An 18,777-nucleotide genomic window follows, 5' to 3' on the forward strand; every position below is an offset into this window, starting at 1 on the left:
TGGAATAAACAGTCTATTATTATAAATGGAGAAGACAAAAAAAAAAAAAAAAAAAAATCAACATTTGTAGGAATGTCAACATTTCTATTGGTGGAAGTTGACACAAAGACCTGAAGGAATGTGAACATCCTGAGCAGGGTTCACAGGACCATCATGAAAAAGAACAAAAATGTTCACAAAACTACTATCATGTGGCTGTACATTTTAGACTGAAGACTGAAGCGGAAAAAGACTGAGTGACTAAGAACCAAAGATAGACATCACAGGCTGGCAGAATAACAGTGAGGCAGAGCAGCTTCCATCATCGTGGCACACGTGCTGGCATCACAGCTTGGGATTTGAAAGTCAAAGCTGACTGCTGGCAGTCTGAGGTCACTGTGTAAATCCATTGGGTGGGCAAGGCAAGCACATGCCTGCTTTCAGCACGGTCAAGAGCGAGCTCCTCATAAAAGCACTTATGTAATGGCAAAAGGAAGTGTATTTGATCATGTTCAAGCTGAAAGAATGAAAATTAACATCTTTTTGTATTACATATATTACAGAAGCTAAAAATGGTCAAATTAAAATATGTTGATTTCAGTTAGTAAGTTAACAGCTTAGCTTAAGCTTAGTATAGCGCTACCTGAAAAGTATAACACAATTAAATATTAGCTATTTATGTATTCCTTAGCTTACGGTTTAAAGTCGGCGTTAAACGGAAGTTGAGGTTCTCAAACAACAACAAAATATAGGACGGGACTTGATTTTGTCCATCCTGCATTGATTGGATCGTTGGATCATTGTGGTTTGCTACTGGTCGATCTCATGTGAGTGACAGGTTGACCAGCCTTCGCTCCAGTAAACATCACAAAATAAAATAGATGTCACTGCATGAGGAGGGGAAGTTAGCTTAATTAAAGATTGCGTAAAAAAAAAAAGAATTGTCAAATTTTATTTCACGGTGACTTTAACCTACTATCTTAGCATAGTGATAACAGATAAAACACTGCACTGGTAAAATGGTATATAATGGTATTTATATAAAAACGGTCAGAATGCACAGCTACTTTTTTCAATGAATACATTTCCCAGATGGTGTAGATGCGACATCAGGCGCTAACTGGATGGTGCTAACCAGATAAACTTTGACCTCAAAGCTAAACCAACGGGGCTTTACTTGATCAGCCAACTTCATCAGGAAGTACACCGGCTAACCAGCATAAACAAGCATGAAAACCCATGCCACTCAGCTTCAAGCTGATTAGTCCTAACTTCATTACACTCCAACATGTTCGCACACCCACACATGGATAAACACACATACCCTTCCAACCTGACAAGGTGGTAAAAACACCCATTCACGAGACAACCACGGCTGTGTGAAGCCAATACAACGTTCCTTTGGGCTATATTTAGCCAGGAGTGCGTCAGGAACACCTCCCTATCATGAGAGAAGAAGAAACAAGCACTATTCACACAAACCCTCGAGCAGGGAAAGTTTGAGAGGATGTCCTGGGAGACTGCGTGCACAGCTGGCATAGAGCTGCGTGTGTATGTTGAGGAGGAGGGGAGCGTGGGACATGCACAACAATTCCTGTAGGCCACAAGCTGGAGCAAAGCAGGGTGTTAATGACCACAGCCTACTGACAGATCCCTCTTGCACGCACACACACACACTCTCTCTCACACACATCGCTGTCATTAGTGCCGTCTGAGGTCATGTGGACTTGAAGGCACAGGCTGTCTGATATCACCCCCATACTCTTAAATAGGGCACTATTTGAGGGGACAGCCATTTGTAGTGGTGTCCGAAACCATAGTGGATCGAGTGCACTCATTCAATCCCACGGTGCACCGCAATAACGAGTGTACAAACAATATGTGCTCAACGGCTAGAAAATACCATAATGCACTATAAGAGTCACATGCCGAATGAATTCCTACATGTGACCAGAAGATGGCGTTTGCAGCTGAATCCTACATCCATCCATTTTCTAAACAGCTGGTAATGTGGCTACATAATAAATTACTTTTCAATTGATCATTAAATTGTTTAATCAATGTTTATACAGAGTTTTACATGACAATCAAAGATACTATATATTGTTCGAACTTCGATGAAAATGATTGGACTGAAAGACTATCCTAGTATTCAGACTCTGTATGAGCAATGCATATTAAATAAGGCAAAAAGGATTTTAAGCGACCCATCTCATGTACTCTACCGCTTTTATGAACTCTTACCGTCTGGAAGAAGGTACAGAACTCTCCGTTATAAACGGAATAGGTTCAAAAACTCTTTTGTACCGGTATCAATTAGACTGTTGAACATGAATTAGTGTAAGTCTATTTATTTTTATGTGTATGAATATTTTGTGTCATTTTTTAATGTATCAGGTTTTGGCGAAATGCTGGCTATGTCCATTACAAATTTCCCTATCAGGGACATTAAAGAATATTTCATGACAGAGTTCATGTTCTAATCAGTGATGAACTGTAATAAATCCAAAAATGGATCTTGACTATATTGTTTGCGATTGTGGTTGCTGAATAAATGCACTTACATAACCTCTGTGTGGCAATATCAAGTTTTTTTTGCTGTTGTTTTAATAGAAAACCATTATTGTAATTTGGAATTATTGGAATTACTATTGGGAATTTCACCAATTCAGATTGTGAGAGAAGTTTCTTGTTTTACCAGCTTTCATGATGTAGAGAGTGTGTTAACTTATATGATAAACAGCCTATAATAAATCAGTACACTAGATGAGGTAAAATAAACCATGCGAAAGAGTTGACATTTTCTTAATTTGTGTTTATAAGTTAAAGTGCAAAAACTCTTGATATATTCTCAAATAAAAATCACTGCAATTATAATTTTGAGCAAAATAAAAGTGATTATCAATTTACCAGTTTTCACTGACTAAGGGTATGTTTACACATCAACGATGTACTAAAAACAGAAAAGTTTTCCGTACAGACGACAAAGTTGTCAAAAAGATTCCCGTTCACACTTATCCGCAAAATCGACTAAAAACGCTGTATTATGCATGCAAGGCCAGTAGATGGCGATGCCACTTTGAAAATAAACACTACTCGCCAAAATACGCAAGCGCATGATGTCACCGTTTTCACAAATTCACGTTTTTGTAGTTTAAATGGAGACGATAACGATAACGAAGGTATCGTTTTCAAAAACTTGCACTTTAAAACTCGTTTTCGTTTGCGTTTTCAGGCCCCCAAAACGCTGTTGTCATGTAAATAAATGGCCAAACGCATACATTTTTTTTAGTTGAAAAGGTGTTGTGCAAACAGCCCCTAAAACTAAACTAAAATACCCTGAAACTTGACTAAAACTTGACTAAACAAAACCAGGAGAAGGTTGACTAAATATGCTAAAAATGAAAAAGACTACATTAAAAAATAGATGAAATTAACACTACACTGTTTGATATTGAAGGAGTTTTAAGTGATTGTGAAAACGCAGGCTCATTTTCACATTGGTCGTGTAAATTTGCCAAGTTGACCAACAGAAAACTGCGTGATTTGAAAGTGAATTCTGTGTGACCAATGCTTCACACATATCTGTGCTATTGACAATAAACAGTGGACCTTTTTTTCTAGTGAAATTTAACTGCAATTCCACTAATGTGTTTGCACCTTTATGGCCAATTAAATAAATGTTAATCATAGGATTATAGGAGATCTAGGAACAGTTGAATCATTCTTTGATTTATAGCATCTTAAATTCCTGTAATTAATTTGTAGGAAAGATGGAGAGTAAATGTAGTTCTGATGCTCCCTGGCCTCAGTTTTATAGTACACCATCTGTCTTCTGTCCGTCTCTAGTTTCTGCAGCTGCAGTCTTTTAGGGTGACGGGAATCTTGGCAGCCATAACTGAGGAAACAGCATAAAACGACAAACTGCTTGCATCTATTGATGTGTAAAACATCCAGGCCTTTGTGAAAGCTCTGACTTCAGCAGGCATATCAATCTGCTGTTACTATAGCACGGGTTTAAATCAGAGAACATGTTTTACTTTCTTCTGTTTGAAGGAGATACCTTATCCATGAGGGACTGTTGGGATGTCATACATTTCTACCCAGTTTATCATAGGTTAAGGCCTGACAGCTCTAGCCAACAAGTTGTTTTCCTGTTATAATCTAAGAACACACAAGCATAGTTAAGAGTCAACATAGCGAGCATACCATTAATTCGTTTCTCTCCCTGTATCCTGGCAACAAGCTTAGGGGCCACAATAATGACTCAAAATCAGAATTCTGCTAGTTTATATACAGACACTCACAGAGATGTTAATAGGGTTCCTAAGGCAAGGATCATTATTATTATTGCTCATATTTGAACAAAGCCATCATTATTATGATTCATATTTGAGCAAAAGCTTAACTAATAATGAAAATTCTGTCATGACAACTCTCAGAGTGTTTGTTTGACAATGTTGATATGTTTGGTCTTAGTGGAATAGATCTGCTACGCTGCTGTTGTTAATTGTTGCTGCAAAGCAAGTATGGGACTTGCTACTGCCAATACACACACACGACACGCTGCTGTGAGCTGCTTATTCTCAAAAATAAAACATTTTTAATAACACTACAAGAACATCTAGCATTGTTGTGTTGAGTTCGCATTTATTTCTGCTACAGAGCCCTATAAATTACATGTACAGTAGAAGCCAAAATTGATGTCTGGCCTAGGAAAATTGACATCTTCACCCTTTATTCAAATTATTGCAAATTTATTAAAGCTTTTGAAAGCATATTGGGTAGTTGTGCTTGGAGTCAGTTGTTTAATTGTAATAACGAAATGAAATCTATAATTTTAAGCCAGGCTGTCATACAAAGAAATTATGAACACATGCAAAAACAGAAGAGAACCAACAAAATATTAGTAACTGATTATGTTGTAATCAATGTATGCTTTTTCCTGATAGATTTTTGTTTTTCTATGCATTTTTTTCATAGTTTTTGCCAATAATTTTGTCAGATAAATACCTTAACCAAGTTTAATGTTTTGTTTTTCTCATATTTAAAATATTAAATTTTTTTAAATATTGTAATATTTCGATGGTTTAATCAAACTTGTAAGGTCATTAAAAACAAATACCCAAACCAATTCCCTCCAGGCTTCACTTTTACCCACTACTGTACGAACAGAGATTATTTTTCAATTTCAATTTTATTTATTTATTTTTTAATTTAGATACTTTGATACTTTAGTATATAATACTATAGGAATATACATTAGTATTTATGTAGTAAATAAATTGGAACAAAGTAGCAGTGACCCGTGCTGACAGAAGTGGATGGCCAGTCTCCAGTTACCTTATGAGAGAGCATCTGTGCTGAGATATTTGGACATACCGGTATGCATGGCTTAAATGATCTTGAGTCTGAGATGGAGGGCAAGATGTTTTTGAGGGCTTATTTAGATGAGCAAGAACATAAAATAGTGAGAAAGGGATTTTATGGTATCTTGAAACCCAGTGATAAACGCTCAAAGAAGGTAGCACAGCTTTATATAGCAGCAATCAAATATGCCTCTATAAAATAAGTGGGAACAGCAGTGAAAAAAAATATCACGTTTTCATACGTTATTTTTAACACATGTTCTTTAATGTGATGAACAGAGTGTGAATCATGTGAAATGTGTGATATGACAAGAAAGGAAACTATACGTAAAAGTGTTAGGAAGAAAAAAAGGGAATATAGAATGAGAGATTTAATTACTTATATCCTGAAAACAGGATAATGGTGTACCTGTGTATATGCTGGCATTGGAGGCAGGGATTCCAAACTGCGACTCGATGAACTTGGGGATGAAGGTGATGAAGGCAGTGACAATAGCGCTCTCGGCCGTGTAGGACAGACTCACAAATAGAAACGTCATGTTGCTGAGGATCCTTATGGCAGCCTTGGGGAGCTCTGTTCAATGAAATAACCAAAAAACAAAAACAGCATCAGCAACTCTAAATACACTGGCTCACATACCCTGGCTATAGATTACATTAAAGGATTAGTTCACCCAAAAATGTCACTTACTTACCCCAAACCCTTAAGACAATTGTTCATCTTCGAGACACAAATGAAGATATTTTAATGTAATCTGAGCGATTTCTGTCCCTCCATTGACAGTCTACGCAACTACCATTTTGACGCTTCAAAAATTTCATAAAGAGACCGTAAATTTAATCCATATGAATTTTCTGAATAGACACGATCGCTTTATATGATGAACAGGCTTTAAATTCACATATAAACATTAATCAATGGACACACCAGATATGATAAATAGACGTGCAGGAACCAATGAGGTTCATTCTCATGTTACGCAGCACGCTTGAGCTTCTGCAAGAACCAATGAGGTTTGTTCTCGCACATCAAGGATGGTTGAGCTTCTGTTTATGTTCGCTGATTTTGTAAAAGTGTAAAAAACCTAAATTCAATCTGTTCATCTTTTAAAACCATTGACTGGATTCATATGGATTCATTTTATGATCTCTTTATTAACTTTTTGAAGCGACATTAGGGTGAGTAATTGACAGTTTTTGTGTAAACTAACTCTGCATCGTTATTATAATTCAGGCCAATATCGATAAGATGATAATTATTTTCATGTTATGGTTGATAACCGTTAAATGGCCACTATTACTAATAATATATTTTAAATATATATAAATTTTTTTTATATTTATATTAAAACATTTAAAATAAAACGCTAAAGACTAAAAACAGTTAACAAGTGAATTTAGGCACTAAAACCTAATTTATCATATGAAAGATACTCATAAAAAAACTAATATAGGCTGATTCACAATATATTGGTTATCTATAAAACTGGTTATCAATAAAATAAAAATAGCAGAGAGCAAGGTGATACATATATAAAAAAACCCTTAAGCTTATCGGTTGACCACTAAAAATGTGCTAATTTCTATAGTCTTCATGAACTGCTTTTAGTCACGACGCAACATGCTTTCTTCTACCAGCTCTCAAAGCAGTCGTAATCCATACTAACAGATGATTACTGTCCTAACAGAGTAAAGACAGCTAAACCTAAACATGGTGTCTCCACAGCTCTTCTAAATTCAATCCGTTTAAATCCCATAGGTTTTAGCTAATGCTTCATCATGTCCAACAAAGCCAATTCTTTTAATTAGCAAGTTATCGCTGTAGCATTGTTTCCATGGTAACCGACTATAATCAAACTTTAATTTGCTTCCGAATGTTGAACTCTTAACCCCTCAAAGCATCTATGGGACTGACAGGAGAGACACAGGAGTTGGTACAAAGCAACCATATTAAATGCTTAAACCTACTAATGAACAAAACAGCTTGCCTGTCTGTCTCTACATAAAAGTCCCAGAAACTACTCTATCCTACTATAAGCATTCCAGTTATGTTGAAAGCCTACTTATGCAAACACATGCAGGCCAGGGGGGAATGGAAGTGGGTTACAGTGGGTTTATAGAACAGGGCTTGTCTTGATTGTAGTCACTTTTTCAGAGCAGGATAAAAGTTGCCATTAATCTGGTAATAGTTTAGACACAGTGTGCTGAGAACAGCAATGACATTTAATCACTCAATATACACTACTGTTCAAAAGTTTGGGGTCAGTAAGATTTTTTTTTAATGCTTTTGAAAGAAGTATCTTATGTTCACCAAGGATGCATTTACTTAACATTTTTTTTAAAAGATTTTTCTTACAATTAAAATTGTTTTCTATTTGAATTCATTTTAAATGTAATTTATTCCTGTGATGGCAAAGCTGAATTTTCAGCATCATTACTCCAGTCTTCAATGTCACATGATCCTTCAGAAATCATTCTAATATGCTGATTGGGTGCTCAAGAAACATTTCTTATTGTTAAAAAAGGTCAATATTTTTGTGGAAACTGTGATACCTTTTTTTAAATTAGGATTCTTTGATGAATATACAATAAAAAAAATAACAGCATTTATTTGAAATAAAAATCTTATGCAATATTATAAATGTCTTTACTGTCACTTATGATCATTTGAATAGATCCGTGCAGAATAAAAGTATTAATTAACACTGACTTTTTGCTCTACTTTTCGTACAGTCAATATCCTTGTTTCTGAAGCCTTTGGTCATTTGTAATTCTCTATGATGATATTTTGATGTATTGTGCCACTACAGTTGCTTGAATCAATGAAAATTCATGGTGTACTGTATATACAGTGTATATATACACACCAGTGCATAAAAGTGAAAGTAAAAGCACATTATATTTTACATAATGCTGCTTTCAATCTTACAATTCCGACTTTATTTCTCTTAAATTACTTTATATTCACAACGAGACTTTAATTCGTATTTTATACATTAATCTCATTTAGTTACCCACTTTATTTATCATTGTAAGGCAGAAACAGGTTTTTTATCGTCTATTAGATAAAGTTTCAGCAATATTTTTTCCTCAGCAGCTGCGGTTTGGTAATGAAAAGGACCATATTAGTGATGAGGGTGGCAGAATTGTCATTAATGCTTTTCCCAGATGAATAATGAAAGGCAACTTCTGCAAGCTTGCGCAGTCTTTAGTTATAACTTTTTGAGCTTGATCATCAATCTTCATGCTCATATCAGCAGCCCCATTTGAAAATCTCCTGACACTAGTGGTCAGCAGCGTGGTATAATTAAATGAGAGAGAGGTGGAGCCTAATGGTTAAAGATCTGGGCTTATAACTGAAAGACTGCAGGTTCAAATCCTGTCTTTATAACTGCACCGTAATGCTTTGGACAAAAGCATCAAGCCACTACTTTATATAACACAATTACGCTAAATAAAATAACTAATCTGCAGAGAAGCAGATTTACATTGGCCAAAGGCTTCTCAATATGATGACTGAAGCGCTAATCTCTGCTAATCTGATGTTTCTTAGAATGTGTTGAGAGCTAGAGGGACAAAAATAGCCACATTTTCAAGGTGACACTTTAATATGTAGATGCACGCTTCCTGTAGTGTGCATTATCACATGACCTTTATCAGACACACACCTTTGATGTCCTTCCCAAAGCCCATGGAGGACGCCACGGTCTGGCCTTTGCTGTTGGATTTCTCTTTCAGGACATCGTCATCATTCGAGGTGCTGTCCGACCCGTGCATTTTCTTCTTCTTCTTCTTGTGACGAGGGGGCAGTTTTTTGGGGAAAGTGAACATGGGGAAGATGACCAACAGCATTGCAAAAGCACAGAGCAGGAAACCACTCCACCTAAGAAATTACATTAAACAGTACATAGTAATTATAGACGGCTTATATAAAGTGTGACCAAAAACCTAAATAAATGAACTATAATGGGAAATTCAAGCGTAATTTTTTGGCAAAATGTGCTCAAAAAGTGGTAAAATTTTTATTTGTTATTCTTTCATAGGTTGGAATGAAGCTACACACACCTAAATGCAGAATAGATCTTACCAGTTGCCAACAAAGCGTGGATCACTTTGATCAATGTTGGCAATTGTTTTGGGATCCACGTAGAAGCCAATTAGAACACCTCCCAGGAGGTACCCCGCAGCTGGTCCCAGAGCACCCATCACATACATAATAGCTAAAATACACAAAAACAACCACGTTACAAAACAACATCCACAAAATAACTTTTTTTTTTAAATATCACAGCATGTCTGATTAAGGCAGGTAATGTTCTCTCCACTTTTAGTCCGACTCTTGACTCATTGGGCGAATGAGTCAGCCAACACTGAGATGACGGGCTAATCATTAATAGTGCGTCATGCTTCCACTCAGTTGAAGTTTTCTAACTGATATACAGCTCTGTTTATACACCAGTATATGGAGAAGACCTGCTGAAAGACAAATAAGAGAAATCCAAATTCTTATGAAGCCGGTCTTTTTTGTGAATCAAAAACATGCAGTGCGACCAGTGTAGTCTGCTTCTAGTCAAATGACTCTTCCAAGCGATTCTTTTTAGATAATCAAAAAGAAACTGCATGACCAGTGCAGTCTGATTCCAGAACAAATAACTATTATTAGTTCTTATGACTCTTACGAGTTATTTTTAGAAATTAAAAGACACATGCGTGCCGCATAAAAGTGCCACCAGTGTAACCAATTCCCATTTTTTATTTTTTTTTATTTTTGGTGAATCAACAACAAACAGCATGATCAGTGTAGTTCGATTTTCGAATGAATGACTCTTCGGAGCTGGATCTACTTATTAAATCAAAAACATACAGCGTGACCTCTCAACAAATAACTCTTAGCCTGTACTTTTTAGTGAATCAAACACACATCGCACAACCAATGTAATATGACTGACTCCCAACAAATGACTCATATGAGCCAGTTCTTCGTGAATACAATACATGACTGGAAATAGTCCATGGCTGTGTACATAATTGACTGCCGAGAGCACTGACTTTCTTTAAAAAAGGACTTCGGTAGCGTTTCCTAATCCTCGACAGATGCATATGCAAGGCTCGATTGCTTTGTGTTGTTGCTTTCGAGGCTAGAGGGATGCGTGTACTGTGGGGAGAGCATTATCCCTATAGTCATCTGTTTACGCCTGTTCACAGAAAGCAGCAGTGGACTCTCTCCACTTCCACATGGCCAATGCAGCTGCCAAGCTGGTTCTGATCCAGCCAGAAGTTCTCACAGAACTGAGACAGGTGCACGACTAGGCCTAATCTCTAATCTGACTCAATATGGGAGAAGGTTTGGCCAAAGGCCTGCCAGGTTATATAACACAAGTACAAACATGTTGAGGGAGACAGATAAGTCACGTTCTATTTGATGTAAACAGGACTACACTGGCTTAGACTCTTGTCTCCTGTCCTTACGTGAGACCTCTAAAGCCAGAGCAGAGAGAATGAGCCAAATCTAATATGCACACACACAGTCACACTGGGCAGAGAGGCATGACATGTGGGCACAGATATTTCACACTCTGAACCATATTTAGCAATGGGTTATGATCACACTGCGATATGAGACAGGCTGACTTTTGTCTGTTTGATCACATATTATGCTGCCTGGTTCCTCCTGGTTCAGACACCACCAATACAATTGACTTTCAAGTGATTCTTGACAGAATAAAATGGGTGTGTTGAGAAACTTACATTTACATTTACTCATTTAGCAGACGCTTTTATCCAAAGCGACTTACAAATGAGAGCAATTTAATTGTTTCTTTTCTTTTGGATGAGCTGATAATAAAATTCTGACCAATAATGATGTGAATTATTTTAACTTGATGGTTGGTATCCAATTAACTAAATGCACTAAAAACACCCACAAAATAAATAAATAGAGGTAAAGTAAATTTAAGGCATAACAACATGACGATACAGCAATTAACTCAAGCATTTACTCTTAATGGGACAGCACTTATCAAGAGATGTCATGACCAATATTCAGAATTTTCTAATTGTGATATTTTTAAATGATTGGCCAACAAGTTTTTCTGTTTGGTGACTGATTAGTGTCAGAAGCAAGACTTATTTTGACAGTGCTGAGAACACAGTGCCTTAGTGTAGATGCACAGCAGCTCTCATTTTCATCATTAGGTGTCTTCATTTGTCTCTGTTTAACAGTTCTGTCAAATGATTGGAATATTTAAAGTAAAGAACATTTAATGCCACAAACCTTTCAAACTTAAGCATTAAATCACAAAAATGCATATATACATAAAACAATGTGCACTTCAGAAGAACTAACAGCTGAATTCTGTCAAGATATGGTACACTGGTTAAATGGGGTGCTTCTCAATCGTAAAGTTGCGTCCTAGACTAGTAAGGCCACATATCTCAGCTGACGTCATGAAGCTCAGTCAAAGGACGTCTCGGTTTGAAGGATCCTTTGAAGGCAACCTTCGTTTCGTATACTTCATTCAGTCTATTTTGAAGGATGCATCAAGAGTACTGATTGAGTATTGAAGAGTACCTCGTTCCATTCCCATAGCTCTTGGCCCCACCCTGCTTGCTACAAAATAATTATATGTTCTTTTGTTTTGTTGTAAATTAATCGCATAATGCCAAACTGTGCAATGTAAACCACTGGGAGACCACAGATGGTTGACATTACCTGTACTGCTTTAATAGAAAGTCCGGTTTTTAATAAAAAAAGTATTTTTCAAATTAGTATTTTCGCATCTTAACCGGAGGGGCAGAAACATTTATAACGTAACCACTTACTAAACTGTCTCACTCTAGCTTTTAATTTTGAGGAGGACTCTAGCCTACAAGCCTCCGAAGGGAAGGGCACAGCTTCACTAAGACGCAGCCTTCCATTTAAGAAGCACCCATGATTGATCTCAATCACACACACTTTCATCCTGCCCTTTGCCTTCAACAAATCCACAATAAATCAGTTTAAAAAGAAAGCTGTGTCAGTGTGAAATCACTTATACACTTTAGTGTGCACAGCTGAGAAATAAAATGGCATAGAGTCTGAAGCATATCACCCAAAATTTTCTTGTGGACTTTAAAGTGTGAGCCAAGAAAATAATGCTACAGGCTTTTCCCATAATGCTATTCATCTATTCACATGGGTGGCTTTCTTTGCAAACTCTGGAACACCAGGGTCTCATTTAGTTTTGACTTCTTAAACATTCAATAAGCCTTATCAACAGCCTAATTAAATAACAGGTTAAAATACCCCTGGAGACTATGGGAGGGGAGAGAAATTATTCCTAAAAAACACAAAAGCTGCTGATAAAATGTTCTTGTCAGCCAAAAGCAGAAATGCCCAGCAGACAGACCCAAACAGCCATCCAACATCTAACAAACAGAGAGGAAACATGCACAGCCTTCACCAGACAGTCCGATACAAAAGAATAAACTGCCTTTGTCTGAAGCATTAAAGTCATCAATTAATTCATCATGAATTCATCATGAATTCATCAACAGTCCAAGCCATTTTATTAGTGCTTCTGTGGTAGCAGGCCTCCTACTACACTGCATAAGCAGATGGAAATGTATTCTAATGACAAAATGACACATGAAGAGTGAGTACAAGTCTGTGTAAAGCATCTGAAATCAGAGTGGCATGTCATTACATTAATGCTTCAATACTAATCCACTTTAACAATAACAAGTGCTCACACTGAGCACATAAATGAATACTGGTAAAGACTAGTAAGTCTCTCACTTAATAAAGTTATTATCTTGATTTCAATGTCAGGTAATTGAGAAACTACAAATTATGTGTAATTTTATCTCTTTACTGAACAGAAGAGACAGGAAACAGAGCTAATGTCCCTGGATAAACATACCGATTAAATCAGTCCAATAACATTTTTGTGGGGTGAAATGTGGTCATGAAATGCCAGATATAGCCTTGATATAAAGACGCAAATATGTGGTGCATTTCTATTGCGTAAAAACATACCCAGCATTTTAGTTTATCAGTAGGTGTCGAGTCGAGAGCGTTTGAGGTGAGACAGTTTTGAATTGTTTGGCATAGCAAACATCACAGAAATAGACTTTGCTTGATGTCCTGAATGCTTGAAAGCCAGTTTTAGCCTCAGTGTAAAAAGAAATATATATATATATATATACACACACAGGTAACAGGAAACTGCGAGATGAGGTTCAAATAAGAAATAAAGTTGCATTGTGAGATAAAAAGTCACATTTACATGAAATACTGAGAGATATAAAGTCCCATTGTTAGATATAGTTGCAATCTCATGAAAAAATATACTTTTTTACCCCCCGGAACATAGAAATATAGTCCTAACCCTATCCTTAACAGCACACTCCAAAAATATTTAGGCCTAAATTTAAGATTTATGTATTTGAATTGCATATAAGGTTTCCATTCAGTTGGATTACATAGTTGTTTAGTTTAACATAAACTAATAAACTTAATGTGATGCATATTTGTCAGTCATACATAAACAGGTGAGAAACAGCAAACATTTCTGTTATAGTACTAGTAAACTGAACGTGTTTAAAATAAACAATAACCAGGTTTGTATATTTATCCTAAATACTTCTTTTTTTTTTTTCAATCTCATTCATTTACGGAATATTGCTAAAAAAAATAAATAAAAAAAATAAAAAATAAATTCACATGAGAGGAGGAAGTGCCACACATTACTAAAACTGGATGGTTTAATTACCAAGTAAACAACTGACTCACTCTTTTTTTTTTGTCATCACAATCAAAATGGACGATGTTCGGTCACCACCATCAATAAATTTGCAGTGTTTTAATAAAAAAAAAAAGGTAAAAATATACAAATATATATATTTATATATTTATATATATTTACAAATATATATTATTTATACTTATAAGATATACAAAATATTCTAATAACTTTACTATTGTTTTTTTTAGGTAACAATAGTTATGTAAAAAATTATTTTTTTTAAACCAACATAAAGAAGGCAAAAATGTATATGCTTCATACTTTATACTAATTCATATAAATTTAATATAATATAAAAAAAGTAATTTACAATTTCATTAACTCATAATCATCATGACACACATACTTTTCTGTATGTGGTCTGCAGGTTTCGAGCCCACAGAGCCAATCCATAATCATTAACAAAAGTCCAACAGCAATTGATGACTTAGTAGTCAACATACCGGAATTCAATATATTATTCATCATTACTGGTCTCCACTACATAACTGAAAGAGCTCACCTCAAATGTGACAGTTGAGCTTGAACATATTTCATTCCTAATTGTGTAAAGGCTTTGTTTGGCTCAATTCATCATGTTAATAATGTTATGCGTGAACGGAGGGTGAAGGAGGGTCATTTAATTGGAGATACTTCAAGGTTGCCTGTTGCCTGGCAGAATACCAGCATAGATGTGCTTTTTCTCCTTCTTCCTGGGAAGGAAAGAGGAGGTGTTTGCTGAGGAGAAAAACATGCTGGCTATGCAATACCCTACTGTCATAACCAACGTCAACAACTGACGTCACAAAAGCATGCTCCATGAATTTCAAATCAACCTTCGCAATGAAACGTACACAACAGTCCTTCTCAGCAGAAATGTCGTAGAGGACACTATCCACCGGTTTCACAGACAAGGCTTAAGCCTCGTCCCAGACTAATATGCATGTTTGAGCTTTTTTAACTGAAAGCAACTTGCACTGACATATCTTAAAATATGTCAGTATCATTGTTTTGTCTCAAGATGCACACCAGTAATGTTTTTTTTTTTTATAAATTTTTTATAAAAGCTAAATTATTATTATTATTACATAATTATTTATACATTATATAGACATAATATATAAATAAACAAAATAAAATAAAATGAATAACATTATAATATAATAAATTACATAATTTTAGTGTAATAGTGTGAGATTAAAGGTGTCCCTATGACTTTTAAACATCAAATATAACAACTCCACCACGCACCACTGGTCGCTTTAGTGAAGTGCAGCTGTGTGTGTTCTCTTTTCCCATGTTTGATGGATGTAGGTATGGCTAGTAACATGGTGCAAGGAACTGCTGTTTTTTCACTTTACTTTCGGCATCAGACACGGTACTGCTCACAGAGGTTGACTGAAACACTCCCAACCCCGACTGACTCCTTGAGGATTTGTTATCGCTACAGAAGAAGATGAAGTCTGAAGCGGGCACCTTTCATGCTAAATGAGCTGTGTCCCCAGTGGCAAAAATAATTAGGGAAGATTAATAAATTGATTTCATTACATACCGAAAAATTAAAGCCAGAATGTGCACACTGACGTTGCTGCGAAAGGGAGCAAAAGGTTGCGCAAGGTGAATTCCATAGTGCTAGAAATAATTAATGGCCCTCAACAGCCGTTAAACAACGGAGCATAAAGCATATGATGAAATAAAGCATTGCAACATCCCCCAATGTCACTGATTGTGCCCTAGGGGGATTCATTGCAGGACTTCTGTCCTGTTATGAGCATGAAGCTGATTAAATATGGGCATGAGTTGTATAATCTCACACTGGGCTCTAATGAAGCCTTGTACCCCAAGAGAATTGTGCTTGAGCACAACAACAGCATAATATGCAGCAATTCATCACACAGTGTTCAGTGGGGTGAAGCCCAAAAATATCTCAGAAGAGGAGTTCAGAGAAAGCCTTTCAGACTTTTTGTTGTCACGATAGGAAGTGATGTAACCAATGAAAAGCAGCAGTATGTGTAAAATATAGCGTAATTTAAATGTAAAGGATTGCTCCTGTCTGCCTCGCTGCCTGCTGTGAGTCTGTTTGCTTCGGTGCTGTAAGCTCCGTCTTAGCCTCGTATTTCTTTGTTTTGAACCATCATTTACTACAATTTCTAGTTGTTTATACTACTAAATACAGCTTACCCAACATCTCAGATTAACCTGACATCGCTAGCTTCCGTTACTACTAGCACAACACGCTAGTAATTCGCTAGCCTGTTAACGGCGCCACCCGTGCACTCAGCTATTTATTATTTATTTTTCTCTCGCGTGCCCGCGCCTTTGAGTTCATAAAAAGCTCAGGTAAGTAAGAATCAGTCAACAAACACGGTGAGTAATGTCTTGTCCTGTTATTGTCACCTGCACTTCATGTCACATGTTTAGCATAGCCTTCTCTGTTGGCAATATAGGATTTATATGTGATAAATGCAAGGAGTCAGTTAGGCTGACAGAGAAGATTTCAGAACTAGAGACACGCATCCAAACTTTAATTGAGGATAGTAAGAGTGCTAGAGCTTTAGATACTATTTTGGATGCGCCTAGCATAGTGAACTCTTTACATGAGTCGGTTCCGGCTGAATTAGTGCCTGAGCAGCAGGGCAAATGGGTGACAGTGAGGGATCGCTCTAGTCGCGGATCAAAAAACCACTCTTCCGTTCCGATTACCATAACAAATCGATTTGCCCCGCTCAGTGAAACACCCACTGAGAATTCTGTTGATTTTGCCCTAGTAATTGGTGATTCTATCACACGGAACGTGAAAATAGAGACGCCAGCCACCATAGTCACATGTTTGCCGGGAGCCAGAGCACCTGAAATCAAAGCAAATTCAAAAGTGCTGGCTAATGCTAATCGTAAATTCTCTACGATCATTATTCACGTCGGCACTAATGATGTTAGACTCCGCCAGTCAGAGATCACCAAAATTAATATTAAAGAGGTGTGTGAACTTGCAAGTACGATGTCAGGCAATGTAATTTGCTCTGGCCCCCTTCCTGTTCGCAGGAGTGATGAGATAGTTAGTAGATTGTGTTCACTTAATCGCTGGCTGTCTAAGTGGTGTCCGCTTAATAATATAGAATTCATAGACAATTGGAAAAGTTTTTGGGGCAAACCTGACCTGTTGAAAAGAGATGGTACCCATCCCTCCTGGGATGGCGCTGCTCTTCTCTCTAGTAATTTGGCTCATAGTCTTAGAGCTCAAACATGACAAATTGGGCACCAGGTCAGGAAGCAGACAGACTGGCTAAACCGACCGTCTGCTAGCGGCTTCGCGTCACCAAGGTCAGATAAATCCCTTCACATAGAGCCTCTTTTACCTAGCTATCATCATATAGAGACTGTGTCTGTTCCCCGAATTTGGAAATCCAAAAAAACGTTTAAACCCATCTAAAGTTAAAAATTTAATTGATGTTCAACAAATAAAAAACAGCTATAATACAGATGAGCAAATGATAAAGCTTGGGTTGCTGAATATTCGATCCCTTACTCCAAAAGCACTCATTGTTAATGATATGATTTCAGATAATAAACTAGATGTGCTGTGTTTGACAGAAACCTGGCTAAAACCAAACGATTACATTACTTTAAATAAATGAGTCCACCCCGCAAGATTACTGTTATAAACATAAGCCTCGTCTGAAACGCAAAGGGGGAGGTGTTGCTGTAATTTATAGTAATATTTTCAAAACCACTAAGAAATCAAGTTTTAAATATAATTCTTTTGAAGTGTTGGTGCTTAATGTAAAAATATATAGTGTAAACGATAAATCACGTTTGAGATCTGTGCTGGCTACTGTATACAGGCCACCAGGGCACCATAAAGATTTTATCAAAGAATTTGCGGACTTTCTATCAGAATTAATATTGACTGCAGATAAAGTACTAATTGTTGGTGATTTTAATATACACATCGATAATGAAAAAGATGCATTGGGATTGGCATTTAAAGACATTCTTAACTCTATTGGAGTTAGACAACACGTGTCAGGACCTACTCATTGTCGTAATCATACTTTAGATCTAATATTATCACATGGAATAGATGTTGATGCCGTTGAAATTCTGCAGCAGAGTGATGACATCTCAGATCATTATCTAGTCTCGTGTAAATTACATTTAGCCAAGGCTGCAAAGCCGACTCCGTGTTATAAATATGTTAGACCTATCACTTCTGCCACTAAAGATTGCTTTATCAATAATCTTCCTAATCAGTTTCATCATCTCAGCATCCCGGATAGCTTAGAAGAACTAGATATTGCAACAGAAACTTTTAACTCTCTCTTTTCCAGCACTTTAGACACAGTTGCTCCGTTGCGCTTAAAGAGGATTAAAGAAAATAGTCCAACGCCGTGGTACAACGAGCACACTCGGGCCCTTAAGAGAGCAGCCAGAAAAATGGAGCGCAACTGGAAGAAAACAAAACTGGAGGTATTTCGGATTTCATGGAAGGAGAGTTCGATTGCATACAGAGAGGCCTTAAAAGCTGCTAGATCTGCTTATTTTTCAACCCTATTAGAAGAAAATAAACATAATCCTAGGTATTTATTTGAAACAGTGGCTAAACTAACTAAAAAGAAAGCTTCAAGCCCAGAAGTTTCCAAGCAACACAGCAGTAATGACTTTAT

The 18,777-nt window shown here is 36.7% G+C and overlaps 1 protein-coding gene across 1 annotated transcript in view; it reads right to left on the reverse strand.

Moving 5' to 3' along the window:
- Positions 1–18,777, reverse strand: part of slco5a1 (solute carrier organic anion transporter family member 5A1) — a 47,280-nt gene that overhangs the window by 8,391 nt on the left and 20,112 nt on the right. Inside the window, exons 3-5 of the mRNA XM_079862559.1 lie at positions 9,436–9,568; positions 9,017–9,231; positions 5,758–5,922 (exon numbers count right to left, since the gene is read on the reverse strand). Of these exons, the coding sequence (XP_079718685.1) occupies positions 5,758–5,922; positions 9,017–9,231; positions 9,436–9,568 (513 nt within the window). The remainder of the gene's footprint in view (positions 1–5,757; positions 5,923–9,016; positions 9,232–9,435; positions 9,569–18,777) is intronic.

The sequence above is a fragment of the Squalius cephalus genome (genome assembly GCF_949319135.1).
Source record: "Squalius cephalus genome assembly, chromosome: 25".
Lineage (NCBI taxonomy): Eukaryota > Metazoa > Chordata > Actinopteri > Cypriniformes > Leuciscidae > Squalius > Squalius cephalus.